General features: G+C 37.4%; 1 protein-coding gene across 3 annotated transcripts in view; it reads left to right on the forward strand.

Annotated features, from left to right (window-relative positions):
• The window catches only part of REEP3 (receptor accessory protein 3), a 75,038-nt gene extending 60,086 nt beyond the window's left edge, over nt 1-14,952 (forward strand). For 2 of the 3 annotated variants that reach the window (XM_037158689.2, XM_037158692.2), the window contains exons 6-8: nt 2,618-2,765; nt 10,681-10,826; nt 11,514-14,952. In XM_037158689.2, coding sequence (XP_037014584.2) covers nt 2,618-2,765; nt 10,681-10,826; nt 11,514-11,570 — 351 coding nt within the window. In that variant the 3' untranslated portion in view covers nt 11,571-14,952. The remainder of the gene's footprint in view (nt 1-2,617; nt 2,766-10,680; nt 10,827-11,513) is intronic. The other variant, XM_037158691.2, reaches the window with a different exon arrangement.
• The last annotated feature ends 583 nt before the right edge of the window (nt 14,953-15,535 follow it).

The raw sequence follows: 15,535 nt of genomic DNA on the forward strand, positions 1-15,535 counted from the left end.
AATTTTTATTATGCATCTCATTACAATTAAAATTTCACTGTACCATATGTGGTTAATTTTGCAATATTTAAGAAATTGTTGAAAAAAGAAAAAATCACCTATGCCACCTGCCTAAAGATTACACTGTTCATTTTCGCATATTCCTGCTGTCTAGTACATATTTGTAATCATATTATGCATGTTATTTAGAATTCTGAGGTAGAGGGGAAGTATTTGCACTTATTTTATTACAGACATCATTCCTTTATTAAATATGGACTTTTTGTGCTAAAGATACGAAAATTGGAAGGAATGGGTCTCCACTTAGCTGTAATGACTTGGTAATTAGACCTCTGCTTAGGTACTTACAATGTATATATATTTCTTTAAGTTCACAATAGTACATTAATTTTCTCTTTCCATATTAGCTTTACTTTGGGCCCATAAGAAAACATACAGTGGAAAATCTTGATTTTTTTCAAGATGATAATGGCTGTTGAAATGTTGGGGGTCCTCAAAAGGGGTACACAGGCTTTTTTTTTTTTTTGCCTTTCTGGGACTTTCTTGAAACCTTGAGGAGATTGATAACACTTAGGGCTTTAGGGTTGGTTGCTCAAGACCTACATTAAAATATATACTGTAAATAAATCACCCAGACACCTCAGAGTAGGTCCTTGCTTACCTTTATTTTAAACCTGAAACAAACCTTTGATGGATGGTATAGTCTACCTATGTAGATACCCATGATCATACCTGTACTTTGCTGCTAAACCTCTCTGCCTAAAGAGGCCAGTGTTTACGTTTAAACAAGTTGCTGTCTATGGAGAACTTTTGCAATCAAGAGTAATGAAAAGGAAGGGGCATAAAAACAGTAGTTTATTATCTGTTCAATATCAGTACCATACTAGGTACATTAGGAGAGTGGAAGCCTAAGGTTTATCCATCTCATCTAGTTTCTTAAAACCCTGTTCTGGAGGCAAAATAAACACAGCACAACAATAGAACTAACAATAATGTATAGGTTCATTTGTGAGGAATGCCCTAAGTAATTAGCTGATTATACTCAAAGATGCCAAAGTTTGTGTATGATACAAAGCTAGACTGATTCTACGGCACTTTGACTCATTTGCAATGTGAGATGTACCCTCTTGAGTAGGAGGATTTGTTTGGGAATTATAGCCAGACTTGGAAATTACACCTGAGTCAAGTAGAGGGAGTCAACATACTTATCAGAGATAAGTATGTTGTTTATCCTTTGTGTAGCAGTACGTAGAAAGGCAAGAAGTTTTGAGAGAAGAAGAAACAGAGGTGAGGTAAAGAAAATGACAGTTCTGAGAAAACAAGGTATCTATTTCAGATGATCAACTGGTCACTTCCTTGTAGTATGTGTCTGAAATCTTCCATCTGCCATCTGCCTAATAAGTAAATGACAGCTGATAAAGAGGGGAAAAGTATAATAAATTAAACCATGCCAAGAGCATTTAAACATGTGTCAAACCCAGTTATTTTTATTGAGGCTATAGGTTCCTTAATTAAATAATCCCTTTTCACAATTTTATATATGGTAGAACTACAACGCTTAAGAGGGGCAAAGTGTTTGTTTGGTTTCAACATAACATCACTAATTCAGAGTAGCTGAATGAAGACCTTTCTCTTCAGTGTAAAATGCATGCTAGCAGTAATACTCAAATGTTTTGTAGTGCCATAGGCTTTGAAATTTAGAGATAAACCTTTATCAACAAATTTCTGTGGTGGCTTTATAACTAGGCATGTGTATGAGAAGAAGAAATAAGTGTAAAAAACCATTAGAAGAGTATTTTTAATCCAGCTATAAATAAGAAATGAATCACTTAAATGCCATGTAAATTATCAAAGTCAGTAAATTCAGAATTTTTTTCCCTCTTACAAAGCTTTATACTTTGAGGGGCAATCTAGTTGTGTTTGAAAGGTTCTAAAATATTGCTTTCAGAGCTGTGCCCTGATGTACTTACTCACTGCACTTTCTGCAGCAATGGTAACGTGTCCTATATCTGCGTTATTGAATACAGTTGCCACTGGCCACGTGTGGCTAGTGAGCATGTGAAATGTGGCTAGTACAGTTAAGGAACTGGATTTGTAGTCTATTTAATTTTAGTTAATTTAAATTTAAATAGCCACGTGGGTTTTGTGTCCACCATGTTGTTAAAATGGCTTAAAGTCAAATTGTATACTAGTAGATATGCCTTACCAAGTAGTGCATTCATTAGCTGATTGTCATTTTGTATCCAAGATTCTTAGGCTCTTAACTGTTTTTTACCTTGTTCTAGGTAGTAACATTACCACTTCTGACTTAGTTTAGCGTACAACCGTATCTTTCTTACTTTAAAAACGTTCTTTTAAATCATAAACTTTAGCCCCAAGTACTATCTTTAAGAGAGATAAAAATTATGGGTGCTATTTACTCTGAGGGAAAGCTCATCATACATATTTTACACTTTAAAATTAAATATAAAGCTGAATGTACTGATGTCTACAATTCACTTTGAATGCATTAAAAATTATTTGATAACGGATAAATGGTAGATAGCGATAAAGAAAATAAAGCAAAATGTAAAAAGTGTACTTTTCTTTCTTGGATCTCTCACTGTCTGTTGAATAGAGCCAAGGGGTGATCACTGAGCGCTTGCGGAGCCTGAGCATGCACGACCTGACCACCATCCCGGGGGACGAGCACGGGGGACAAAGGCTGTACCAGCCTCTACCGGACACAAGAAAGAAGAGTAAACCAGCCTCCGGTGAGTCAGCAGGTGTGCTCCTTTGTTTTCATATGTCATTCCTTCACAATTGGGATTTTGAGTCCAGCTGGGTAGTAAAATAATTCCAGGTAACTCTGAATTTGGGCAGACAAAATGTACTTGTAAGCTTGTATTTTTGAATTTTACACTACCTGTAATTAGTGCATGCCTTCTGTTGACTTTGGAGATAATCCAACTAAGAAAGTGGAAGTGGCCTTTTATACTGCCACATATTTTTAGAAGCCATGGGTGTGGTTACCACCGCCTCCCCACCACCAGTACTGGTTCTGACCTGTGATCACTACACTTAACCTACAATGAATCTGTGGAGTTCCATAGTTAAACATTCTTTACTGTAAATGCTATGAACAAATAAGGATATTGACTCACGAGATAAAAAGTTTTAAGTAGGTGACAAAAGATGACTCAGTTTGAAAATAGGATTATTTCAATGGAAATTGTGCTGTAATTACATAGTATTTCTAGTTCAAGAACTAACTTGTAGGCATATTCTAATGTCAGTCCTAAAAATAGGTGTAATCATTTTGATTATGAGGTCTGCTGTATCATTTAGCTGATTTGGGCTAGTTATCTGAGTCCTTTATCAGCAGTTTATTCATAAGTATACCTTAGAATCGGTTAAGAATTATATTCCAATTACTTCAACACAAACAGGCTTTTACATAGGAAAATCCCTGACATTATTTTTATGATAGTTGTCTATTAAGTTTAAAATGGTGTGACAAAGAATATTTCAAGACAGTGGCATGCTATTCAGTTCTTTTGTTTAGTTCCAACCGTGAAACTGAAATACATGAAGACTTATAAAAATACGAAGTAAATGGTACAGTACAAGAAAGGTATTTGTTCAGTTATAAGATTAAAATTTTAATGTGCATTATTTTGCCCAACTTTCCTACAGAGTAGTATGTATTCAAACTTTCTTTCCCAAAGAAAAAATTAAATCAAAACTTTCTCTCTTGACAATATTTTTAATAAAATAGGTTCCAGGAGGGATAGGTGAAGAGAAGATGGTAATAGATAATCTAGAGGGACAGGAGTCCATATATACATGGCAATTTATCAAATGAGAGAAAGGTGGCCGCTCAGATTGGTGGGAGAAAAAGCATGTTAAAAAGTGGTGTTAAGCCCTGGCCGGTGGGAGCTGGCCAGTGGAGCATCACGCTCAGCTGGTTGGAGCATGATCCTCTAAAACAAAAGGTCACAGATTCAGTTCCAGATCAGGACACATACTCAGGTTGTGGTTTCAGTCCTTGGTCCAGGTGCATGGGAGAGGACAACCAGTCCATCCGTCTCTCTCCCTCTCTCTCCGCTCCCTCGTTCTACCTGCGCCCTAAAAAAAAAAAATAAGCAAATGACAAAATGCCCTCTGGTGAGGATGGAAGAGAAAAGTGTTAGGATAACTGCTAGGCTTAGAAGGTTGCTGTTTCTCTCTGTCTCTCCCTCCTTTCCTTCCTCCTTTCCGTCTTTTCTCTCTAAAAGCAATGAAAAAATGTCTCCAGGTGAGGATTTTAAAAAGAAGTAAAATGTAAAACTACCAAATAGTGAGGAAGGCTCCCCATGATAACAACAATACAACAACATGATACAAACTATAAGGAATAGTTTTGTTTCATGTTACAGGCAAAGGGTTCAGATCTTAAAAATCGAAGGACCTTTACAATCCACTTATCATCAATTTTGTCAAAGAATACAGCTGACCAATTAATACATAAAAAAGATATGTAGCCTCACAGTCAAAGAAATAGTAAACTAAAATCATAATATAAATAATTTTTATTCACCAGATTGGCAAAAAGTAATTTTTTTAATTAATAGTGCTCTGTGTTGTAACTATTCTAATTGTCAGTTGCTGCATAATAAATCACCTCCAAACAGTAATTGTTTAAAATCGTGGTTACTAATTTTGTTCAGGAATCTGGGAGTGATTGGGCTTCGCAAGGCAGTTTTTGCTCAGGGTCTCGTGCCTCCGCATCCAAACAGCAGCTGGGGCTGGGGTCGTACTCTGAAAGGCTTCTTCACTCACGTGTGAGTGAGTCACACAGCGGCGGGGGAACAGCTCAGGCTTCTCCAGCATCTCCTCTGTACCTGGTCTCTGAGGATCATTGGACTTCTTACCTGCAGCTAAAGGCTCCCAGAGCCAGGGAATGTCCCAGGGGACAAGTGTCAGAATTTGTGGACATGTTTTAAAATCACCACAGCAAGCTCATTGGGAAACAAACATTCTCATGTACTTTTAATAAGAGTTTAAAGTGGAATAATCCTTTTGGATGACAATCTGGCAATAATTATTAAAATTTATTCCCTTTAACTCAGCAAGAAACTTCTAGAAATATGCCATAAGGAAATAATCAAAGGTCCGAAGATACACGTACAAGAACATTAATCTCGTTGTTTATAGTAACAAAATATTAGAACAAACCAATTACCTAAGAGAAATGATTGATCAGAAAGATGGTTTATTAGCCATGAAAAATAATAATGTCAATCTATACTTACTGACATGAAAGCAACCAGATTGTGGGAGAACATACAATAACAATGAAACAGCATGTGTGTTATAATTCTGTGCCATAGAAATGCAATAGATGAAATGCATTAGTGTATGTAAAGGGTATTTTTCAAATGTATCTACATAGTGGAAGGGCTGGAAGGATATTACTAAAATATTAACAGTGTTTAGCTCTGAGTGGTAGAATTTTAATGATTTTTTAAATTCAACCTATTATTCAAAATTAGAAATAAAACAACAGCACTCTCCCTTTTGAATAATAATTAAGTAGTCATTTTTTTATCATGATTTTTTCTATTTCATTTACTTTCAAGATTCCTCAAGAAAAAAATTGATTAGTTTGTAAGCGTGAAAATTGCATTTACTTTGCAAAGTCTGTTTACTGGTTCTTGTGATCAGTACAGGTATCTCAGAAGCTCTAATTGTTCACACAGCAAATGCAAATATGTGGAAAAGTGGGTCCCTTTTGAAAACTCATCATGGTCAGTTTGTTATACTAACCTCTGAGCAGGTTGAGGTTAGCATGACAAGGGAAGTCCTCCTGATTTGATGACATTATTTAAGTCTGCCTGTTGACATGATGGGGAAAGAAGAGCCCTGCAAATGCTTTCTTGTAAGGAAATGGGTGCCTTGAACGTGAACAAACATCACATTTTGAGAAGTGGAAATATTTTTTCTGCAGAAAACCTGCCACTCCCATGTTGGTTACAAGTAGTTCAGTATCATTTCAATTCCAATGCGTACAGAGATTTTTTGTTTGTTTTAGGTGTTTTACATATTTTTATTTAATCCTTAAGATGACTATGCACGTTTAGTATTTTATCTTTATTTTGCAGATGAACAAACTGAGACTTAAGGAGATTAAATTACTTATTCAAGGCTATCTACTCAGTGACAGAAATGAGGTATCTGAGGTTCCTAAGCTAAATTTTACTCTTTCAATTTGTAAAGAAACTACACTTAGTGACACAGTTGGGCTGGAACCATGAATTCAAATAATTTGAGCAGAAAAGGACTTTAGCGATGCTTTAGCCAAAGGTGGCAAATAGGCAACACGCCTACCCCCTGCTCCCCTGCTCAGGCTGGCCGGCATTGCTGATGGATCGTGGCACTCTCCCACACTGGCTCAGAATCCCACTTCACACAGCGCCCCAGGCAGCTGGTTCAGAGCTGGCATTGACACAGAAACCCATTCATCATGTCCTCTATCTCACCACCTTACCAGAGAAGAAAACAGAACTGGAGAAAGGCATGGCTCACTCTGGGCCGCACAACTAATAGATGGCAGAGTATTGGGGTCAGGACTCCTTCCACCAGAATAGCTCACGCTCCTTCCACATCAAACTTTCGATGAGTCTGCCCTTACATTAATAATTAATACATGGAAACACAGTGTCTGGTACATACTAAGTACTGGATCGGTATTGACTATTATCATTATAAGGAGAGAAAACTTAAAATATGCCATCCCTAAGATGTACAAACTGAATCAAATCAGGTCACATTGCAAAAGGATCTGCTAGTTTTCTAAAATGGTCACAGAACCATGGGCTGAACTAGCCAAACAGCTGCAGCCTCAGGCCCAGGCCTCGGCAACAGGGCCTCCTCATTCTTTGGTTCCCAGTCACTGCTCCTCGGAAATATGCTATGGAAGGCACCGTGCTGAGAGCTCTCTGCAGTCTAGATTGATGATGTGAAGCAGCTGACCTTCAGGTGGCCTTTGTGTGGCACCAGCAGTATCCCACTAGCTTTACCTTGCTCGGGCTTGGCAGAACTATAAACCATTCAGCCAGTTAAACCCCTGAGTTCCTGCTCGATTCGGCATCCAGATTGGGGTTTCTCTCATAATCTCAGGTTTCCTCCATAGACTTGGAAATACTCACATAACGTTCACTAACATTATTTTCAGCACTCACAGCAAAATTTCCATGCATATTCATTTCTAGGTATTAAGTGGAATAGAAAATGCATATTTTAATGAGGATATTGAGCTTGACCCCTCTCTTTTGGAGGCAGGGCTTGTTTTACTAAGTTGCTAAGTTAAACTTAATAATTTCTCCTCCCACATTTGGCTGCTTTCTCTGTCCTTACTCCTTACACTTCATCATTTCTGACCTGCCATATTACAGTAACCCCACTGCTTTCAATGGGGTTTTCAGTCTCATTCACCTCTGACTCATTCTCTAAAGTACAAGAAGAATCTTCTAAAGAACCCAAATCTAATCATGTCACCCTTCTGTTTAACATGCTTCAGTGGCTCCCCATTGCTATCCAAAGAAATCCAAACTCAATTGCATGTGGTGTACTAGCTCCCCGACCTTGTTCTCACTCCATCGTGTGCAGGCCAAATAGAATCCTGGGCCTTTCAGGATTTAGCCAAGTAACCACCTCCTACAAGAAGTCTTCTTTCACAGCCCACTCCTCCACCCCAGGCTGCATTAATTCCCCTACTGTATGATCCCATAGCACCTTGTTTTTTATCTTCCATTGGCGGCATCTCTTTTGGCAGGGATCCCCAACCTGTGGGGCTGCCAACCAGCCTGGTACTAGTCCGAGGCCTGTTAGGAACCAGACCGACCGCACAGCAGGAGGTGAGCGGCAGCCAAGCAAGCAAAGCTTCACCGGCATCACCACCTGAGCCGCACCTCCTGTCCCCCCACCTCCCACCCACCAGCCCCACCCCATGGGGAAGTTATCTTCCACAGAACTCATCCCTGGTGCCAACAAGACTGGGGACAGCTCTCTTACAGGAGTGAAAGGCCCAGCAGAGTCCATTTCCCCCATTAGACTGTAAGTTTCTTAGGGTAGAAAAATGACAGTTTTGTCTTTCTCATCATTTTATCCCCATGATTTAACACACTGCCTCTCACATGGTAAGATTTTTTAGATATTCGTAGAGGAAAGAGGGATGTCATCACCTTTACTGAAACTATAATTATAAAGCTAGTAAGACTTTTTTAACTGACATTAGGAAACTCAGAAAGAAAAGATTTATATATAATCATTTTATGATTGATATTCCAATTTCTTATCCTATAAAATGAGAGGCATTTGAAATAGCAAGGATTGTGGTTTTTGAACTGTAGTCTTACGCTTCATCTGTGGCCTCAAAGAACTTCCTGGTCACAGATGCTTCCTTTCTGACTCTCTCTTAATTCCTCATACTCTGTTTTATCTTAGATCACTTAGATTAGTATTGGGAATATAATGTTGGCAGTAACAACAGAAAAATCTAGAAATGACAACCTAAAAATATTTGTTCTGGTTTATTGTCCCCAATTATAGAAGTAATACAATTTTTATTTTAATTTTATATTGATTTTAGAGAGAAAGAGAGAGAGATGTAGATTTGTTGCTCCACTTACTTATACATTCATTGGTTGCTCCTTGCATGTGCCCTGACCAGAAATCGAACCAGCAGTCTTGGCGTACCTGCACAACACTGTAACCCCCTGCGCTACTCGGCCAGGGCACAAAATCACCCAAAAGCCCACTTCCAGGGGATGCAGTGGCTTCATTTTTATGTTTTTCTTTCTTTGTTTCTATGTGTACATTTTTCCCCACTTAATACTGCACCGGGAGCGTGTTCCCATCCCCACCCCAGGCTGCACCAGCCTCCTTACAGCTCTTCCAGGCAGCCACGCTTCCGCTGCCCACCGCCTGTGCACCTGCTGCCCCCTCTCCCTGGAACGCACTTCCTGGGACTGCTGCATGAAAACCGAGGGTCTTGGCCTCAATAATGACTGATTCTCCTCTTGAGTCCTTCCTCATCTCCAGCCTAGAAGTCTGGCAGCATAAAATTGTACTAGCTTAATATACAAAGATGTTTATCTTATTATATACTGCTTATTATACTGAGATGTTTATCTTACTATGAGACTAAGAAGTTTATTAACAGCTGTTTGCGGTTGGCTCAGTGAGTCCTCAAGTTACACAGGTCCTGGAAGAGCAGATTAATGAACATTTATTTGTTTAGTATATTTTTATTCACATGCAAGAAGTCTATTTTTACCCCCTTCTGATCCTGGAAAATTTGCTACTTTTGTCTCTAAGTACCATAAGATTCAGGTATTTAGACCTGGCTGATGTGGCTCAGTGGATTGAGAGCCAGCCTGTGAACCAGACGGTTGCCAGTTTCAATTCCCAATCAGGGCACATGCCTGGGTTGTGGGCCAGGTCCCCAGTTGGGGATGTGCAAGAGGCAAGCACACATTGATGTTTCTCTCCCTCTCTTTCTCTCTTCCTTTTTCTCTGCCTAAAAATAAATAAAGATCTTTTAAAAAAAAGACTCAGGTATTTATGTTCCTTCTTAATAGGAGATATGAAACTTCAGGGGAACTTGCAGCCATACTTCTATCTTTATAACCGACCTAGTACTCTGGTTGCGTTAGACATGGGCCCCTCTTTTGCTCCATCCAGGCAGTGGGTCTCAAGGTGTAGGCCCTAGACCAATAGCATAAACATCACGGGAAACTTGTTAGAAACATAGATCCTCAGACCTGGCAATCTGTGTATTAACTAACAAGTTCCCCAGGTGACTAATAATTGTCTAAATTGTGAGAACATCTGCTTCAAGAATAGGAAGGTTCCATTCCCTGAATCCCAGTGTCAGGATGCTCTCAGACTTCCTGACAATAATCAGCCTGACTGCCTGGAAGTTTGCGTATTTGCTAATGTTAGGTCTTTGTAGCTACACAGTGCAGCCTATTAGCTCACCAGCCCAATCTCTTACTGTCCTACCTGATGCCGCCTCTTTTCTTTGACTAACATCTCTTATCATAGCCTGTGGTGTTTCTGATTATTGTAGCCTGTCTGGCTGTGTTTTGTCTCAGCAACTGTAGAGGCATTGGTTTAACAAGTATCACCTGCCCCCAGTGAACCTAACTTGCCCAGAATTCTAGCTCTTCTGGGACTTACATGACTCCATAAGTTCACCCTACCATTCTCAATCTTGACGAAAGGTTTGACACATGGAGTGGAGAAAACCCTTAATTCCTAATTAAAGTCAAAGGTACAAATGACAGACTAAAACACACAATTGCTTAGGTTATTTAAAATTCATTAAAAGGGAAAAAGGGTAGGAAGAGACTTTTCACTATATATCTATTTTTATTATTTGATTTCTTAACAAGATAGATAGATGTGTTACCTACTGAAAAATGCATAGTAAAAAGGAATGGCCAGGGAAAACTTCCTGGAAGAAATGGTTGTGAGCTTCATTTAGAGTAGTGCAAGGGACAGAGATTGATGATGGAGGGTAGGGAGCACATTACAGATGAGAAAGGGGAAGGAGTAACTGGGTAAATGCAGACCATGCAAAGATCTGCAGAGTAAAGAGGCAGTACTGGCAGGTATCTTTTTACCAAAACATGCTGGTTTTGACGATTCATTCAGACTATGGAATTCCACTGAAAGACGGAGATGAGAAAACAGATGAAGAGGCGAGTGGGCCATATTCAGATGATGAGATGTTAACACACAAAGGGCTTCGAAGATCGCAAAGCATGAAATCTATGAAAACCGGGAAAGGCCGCAAAGAGGTTAGTCAATTACAGAGTTGTTTTCCTAATGATTTAACATTAAAGGATTTCCCTGCTGCACCATCATTCAGGATATTAATGGTCCATAAATGAAGGTTTGGAATGGTAGACCCACAGTCACGTTTAAAATTATTTATTCAGATCAGATATATTAGGATCTCTGAAAATTTCAAAGGTGGTAAGTTCCTAGTCTCCCACTTTACGTAGACATGGTAATCTTGCATTGCAAATGATAGGGCTGCTGTGAGTACCCAGTGCCAGCCCTCCTCAGAAGCAAAGGAAGCAAAAAAAATTAACTACATAATTTTGCTTTGAACCAATCCTATATGAGGATTAAATAGTAAAAGTTTATTTATAATTAATTATGTATTGTCTTTGTGCCCAGAAAGCAGTGGACAATTCCAACAAATGGCCTCAGATTAATTACTCTGAGCAATGTACCAAGCAAAGGATAAGTAATAACGGTTAATATTTCTGTTATTAAAGATAATAATCTGTAGCATATATCCAATATGGAACCAACCATATTTTTTAGTATATAGAGTTGTCTTTTGAGTACACACTTACAGGATAATTGATTCTTTTTGTCAGAAAAGTTACAAATTATTACTGTATGAACTATTAAATCTTACATAATTTTAAAAAGTAACCATCTAACTTATAATAATAACCCATTTCTCTCTTCAGGTGCGGTATGGGTCATTAAAATACAGAGTGAAGAAGAGACCACAGGTGTACTTTTAGTCATACACTTCAAGTATCCCAAGACAAATTATGCTAAAGCACCAACTTTTTTGTTCTAACATCATACATTCAGGATTTGTGCACTAAAATAATTCTTTAAATTGTGGCGGTGATAGGGTTTATTTTCATTAATTTAAATACGTTTTTATTTCTTTAACAATTACTTTCAAATGTTGACTACTAAAGGTAGTTATGCAAACTATGTGTGTGTGTAGATATGTCAGAAATAATAGAAAACTGTATTATCTGTTTTCAAATTCATCAAAAGCATGGAGTGCCCGGGGTGTAAGAGGAAGCACAAACCCACAGTATACTTGAAAAGAGTCTTTTTATGGTTCCAGATACATCAGTCTTTGTGTTACTGTGTTTACCTCCATTTATGTTGTAGCTATCACATGAGGACAGTAATTAAATAGGCCTCTAACTGCAGCAGTGATAGCCCAGGGCATAATATGAGATAAAGTATGTTTTATATATTCTTTAAATTTTTACTTTTTTAATACTTTATGGTTTTTCCACCATCAGCTGAAAGTTTTCAAAATAAATATTTGAAAACCAGGTATCCACATAGCACTTTTTTTTGTGACTAGTTTTGCACACTTGAAAATTGTTTACTTATTTTATGACTGTACGTTTTAAGTTTTACGGACACTATCCTTATTATTTGTCGTATTCTGACGAGTCAAATTTATGCCTTGAATGACATCATCTCTTTTCCTGTGGGTTTCATTTGTTAAATTTGCTTGATTTTAATAGTATAAAAATACAGCTAATTGTTTGGTTCTAACTCTTTTTAATTATCTTCTTTACAGATAAGAAATTATTTAAGTCATTCACCAGTTTTCGGTATTTGGCTGTGTACAGTGTGGTTGAACTCAGCGTGTGTTTATTAACACTGGTTACATTCTCAGATTTTAAAAGTGGTAGCTTTTGTGAAATAGAGTTAGAGACCAGTATGGCACTTGGGACTTTTCTAATTCGTGAAAATATCCAGCAGCCAGTCTATTCACAAGCTTGGCACTTACATGTGCTGCTGATTTATAAATCTGGCATTAACTAGAATAACTTGGATCACTTCTTTTCTGGTTGGAATAATTTCCTTAAGATAGTTGCCAATGGAAAATGAGGATGTTGCTAATATCACATATTAGAAGCTATTAGAATAGATATTAGAAAAATATCATTTTTTAATCCAAGATATTTTTGAATTACTAGACTGAGGCATTTTTAGGTTGCATTGATAGCTACATATTATGAACTATAAGTCAGTCTATTTGGTGATGGTTTTAGTAATTAGTAATGAAATTTGTACAATTATTCTCTAGTTAATCTACTTGGTAAATCTACTTGTTTGTCCAAAAGTAAAAACAGCGAGAAAGATTTGTAAGATCTTTGACTTTTCTACCTTTTAAGAAATGAAGCCAGTCACCAGTGTCTGTTCAGGACCTCCCAGGGTGGTGGGAAAGGACAGAATATTCACTCAGGAGCACTGTAGTGTAATTCAGACATTTCTCTTAATACAAGTCTTAAAATATTTTCTAGATTACCTCACATTCTTGATATGTAACACCAAGTAAAAATTCATTTCATTTTCTTTTCTCCCAGTTTATTTCTAGGTGTACATCCATCTACTTTACTAATTTTTAGCCCCTTAGTTTCTGGAAAGACCTTTAATTTCTTTCAGAATCCAAAACTCCCATGAATTCTGATTATAAACTTTGAAAGAGTTTTATTTATATTGCATAGTCCTGGACTTAGCAGTATAAATGTTATGCCACGTTTGTCTTTCCTGCGTGAAGGCAGTGTCATCTCAAATTGCCCGACAGTGTCATGAGAGTGACTTTGTATCAAAAACATTACCTGTGGGGGCTGATTAGCACCATTATATCATTTCCAAATCTAATTTCATTATCATACCTCTTCTTTAATCATAGCGAACTTATACTTTCCTAAATTGGAAGAATTATGAATCCCTCCACACTTCTAGAATCAAAACATTTAATCAAAGACAACGCCAGTTTCCAAGAGGTAATGCAGGTCCTTCTGTTTAATTACTCTCCTCACACAATGCTTCCTCTGATACATTCTGCTGCTTACATCCTTACACAGTGATGTCGTTTTGCTGTTCTGTCATTTTCTTATTCTCCTTTTCTTACATTTCTTAAATGTTGCTTCTTTTCTCATGTGTTTTAGCATGTCCTTTCCTTTGAACTTTGTGTAATAAGTGTATGCATTTTAGTTTCCTTTAAGGTACAGCAGGTGGTTTTTTGTTTCTATGCTTTCCTGTCTGCAGTTTTTAAAAGAGGTCAATTCGTCCCCAGACCACAGTGCCTTCCCTACTACCACCACCTGGTGACTGGGCATCAGATGCTGCACAAGCCTATTTTGGTAGCTGGTAAAGTTTACGCAGAAATTGTAGCCCTTTTATCATATAAGCATTCAACTCGTTCGATAATGTTAACTATTTCCAGAGTTTACTTGGAAGTAAGAGTTGTTCTATTCTTAATTTACCATGTTTTTTTCTGGTATAAAAAATGAGCCAGAGATAAGCCTGATTGCTAAGTATTTAATTACATAAACCCACCTAAGTCCTGAATGAGATTTCCTCCACACACTTTACTATACAGGTGGATTTGGCTAGAAAGTGATACTGCCACCATTACTAACGATAAATACTTGACTACACAGATCGATGGAACAAAACTGATAAAGTGTTTTCAGGGAATTTACTCCATGTGTTACCACCAAAGATTTCTACAGTGTTATAACACATGTAAATATTCCAAATTTCTGAGAGGCATTGGTTAGATAAATATATTGCCTTTTTTTTTAATAACACAGTTTATGCTTCTGGAATGCTTGACTTTTTGTGTTGTTAAAAATAATTCAGTACTATCTTATCTTTAATATCAATCATTTGTATTTTTAATTGGAATGGACTAAATTTTTATTTTGATATTTTCAGGAAACTTAAGGAGTTAGTGTGTATTGAAAAGCAATTTCCTGTTTTCATCTGTGTGGGCTGATTGGTTTGCAAGGCTAATAGGTAAACTTTGAGAAGGTCATTGTCAGTATGACATGCAGTATACATTTCTTAGTGAACACCACTGAGGAGTAAAGCTTTCTGAAAAGAAAATACAGCTTTCTCTCTACATGTGTTTAAGATATAATCTTCTAAGGCATCCTACAGGTATAATGTGTATTAATTCTTCAACCATTGACCATGAATTGACATTTTTTTTCCTAAAAACCTTTTAAATCTATGTACTTTAACAGTTAAGAGAAAGCAATTTTGCAAACTTTGTAAAGGCCTATACACTGCAGAGGGGTAACTTTACAAATGTATTTTTGAAAACTTTAATGTAAAATAAACGTTTTCTTAGTGACAGCTTGTCTTCTTTTCTTGTGTCAGAGTATGTATGTTGGGTTTCATGAATTGATAATTATTTATTAGTCTGTTTTGATTAAATAGTAGACAACATATGCACACACTTAAAACTGCAGATGAGCTCTGGCTGGTGTGGCTCAGTGGATTGAGTGCTGGCCTACAAACCAAAAAGTCACTAGTTCACTTCCCAGTCAGGGCACATGCCTGGGTTGCAGGCCAGGTCCCCAGCTGGGGGCATGTGAGAGGCAGCCTATCGATATATTTATTAGATACACATCAATGTTTCTGTCCCTCTCTTTCTCCTTCCCTTCCCTTCTTTCTAAAAATAAATAAAACTTTTTATTAAAAGATTACAAATGACAGAGCAAATTATAAAAATCATGTACACTCTGGAATGTTTATCCATAGGATTAAGAGAAATACTGTGTGGTTGAATTTGTATGTTGGAAAGGGAAGATATGAAAAAACAATTAGTAGAAAAACCTTAGCCATCAATCTGTATTGGCTAGATGTCTCAGACATAAAATAAAACACAAAATTCAGTTTTAGTTATCCTGGGGAATCTTCTGGGTTTCCA

Source organism: Artibeus jamaicensis, unplaced genomic scaffold (assembly GCF_021234435.1).
Source record: "Artibeus jamaicensis isolate MK-2021 breed Jamaican fruit bat unplaced genomic scaffold, CSHL_Jam_final contig_332, whole genome shotgun sequence".
NCBI classification, from domain to species: Eukaryota; Metazoa; Chordata; class Mammalia; order Chiroptera; family Phyllostomidae; genus Artibeus; species Artibeus jamaicensis.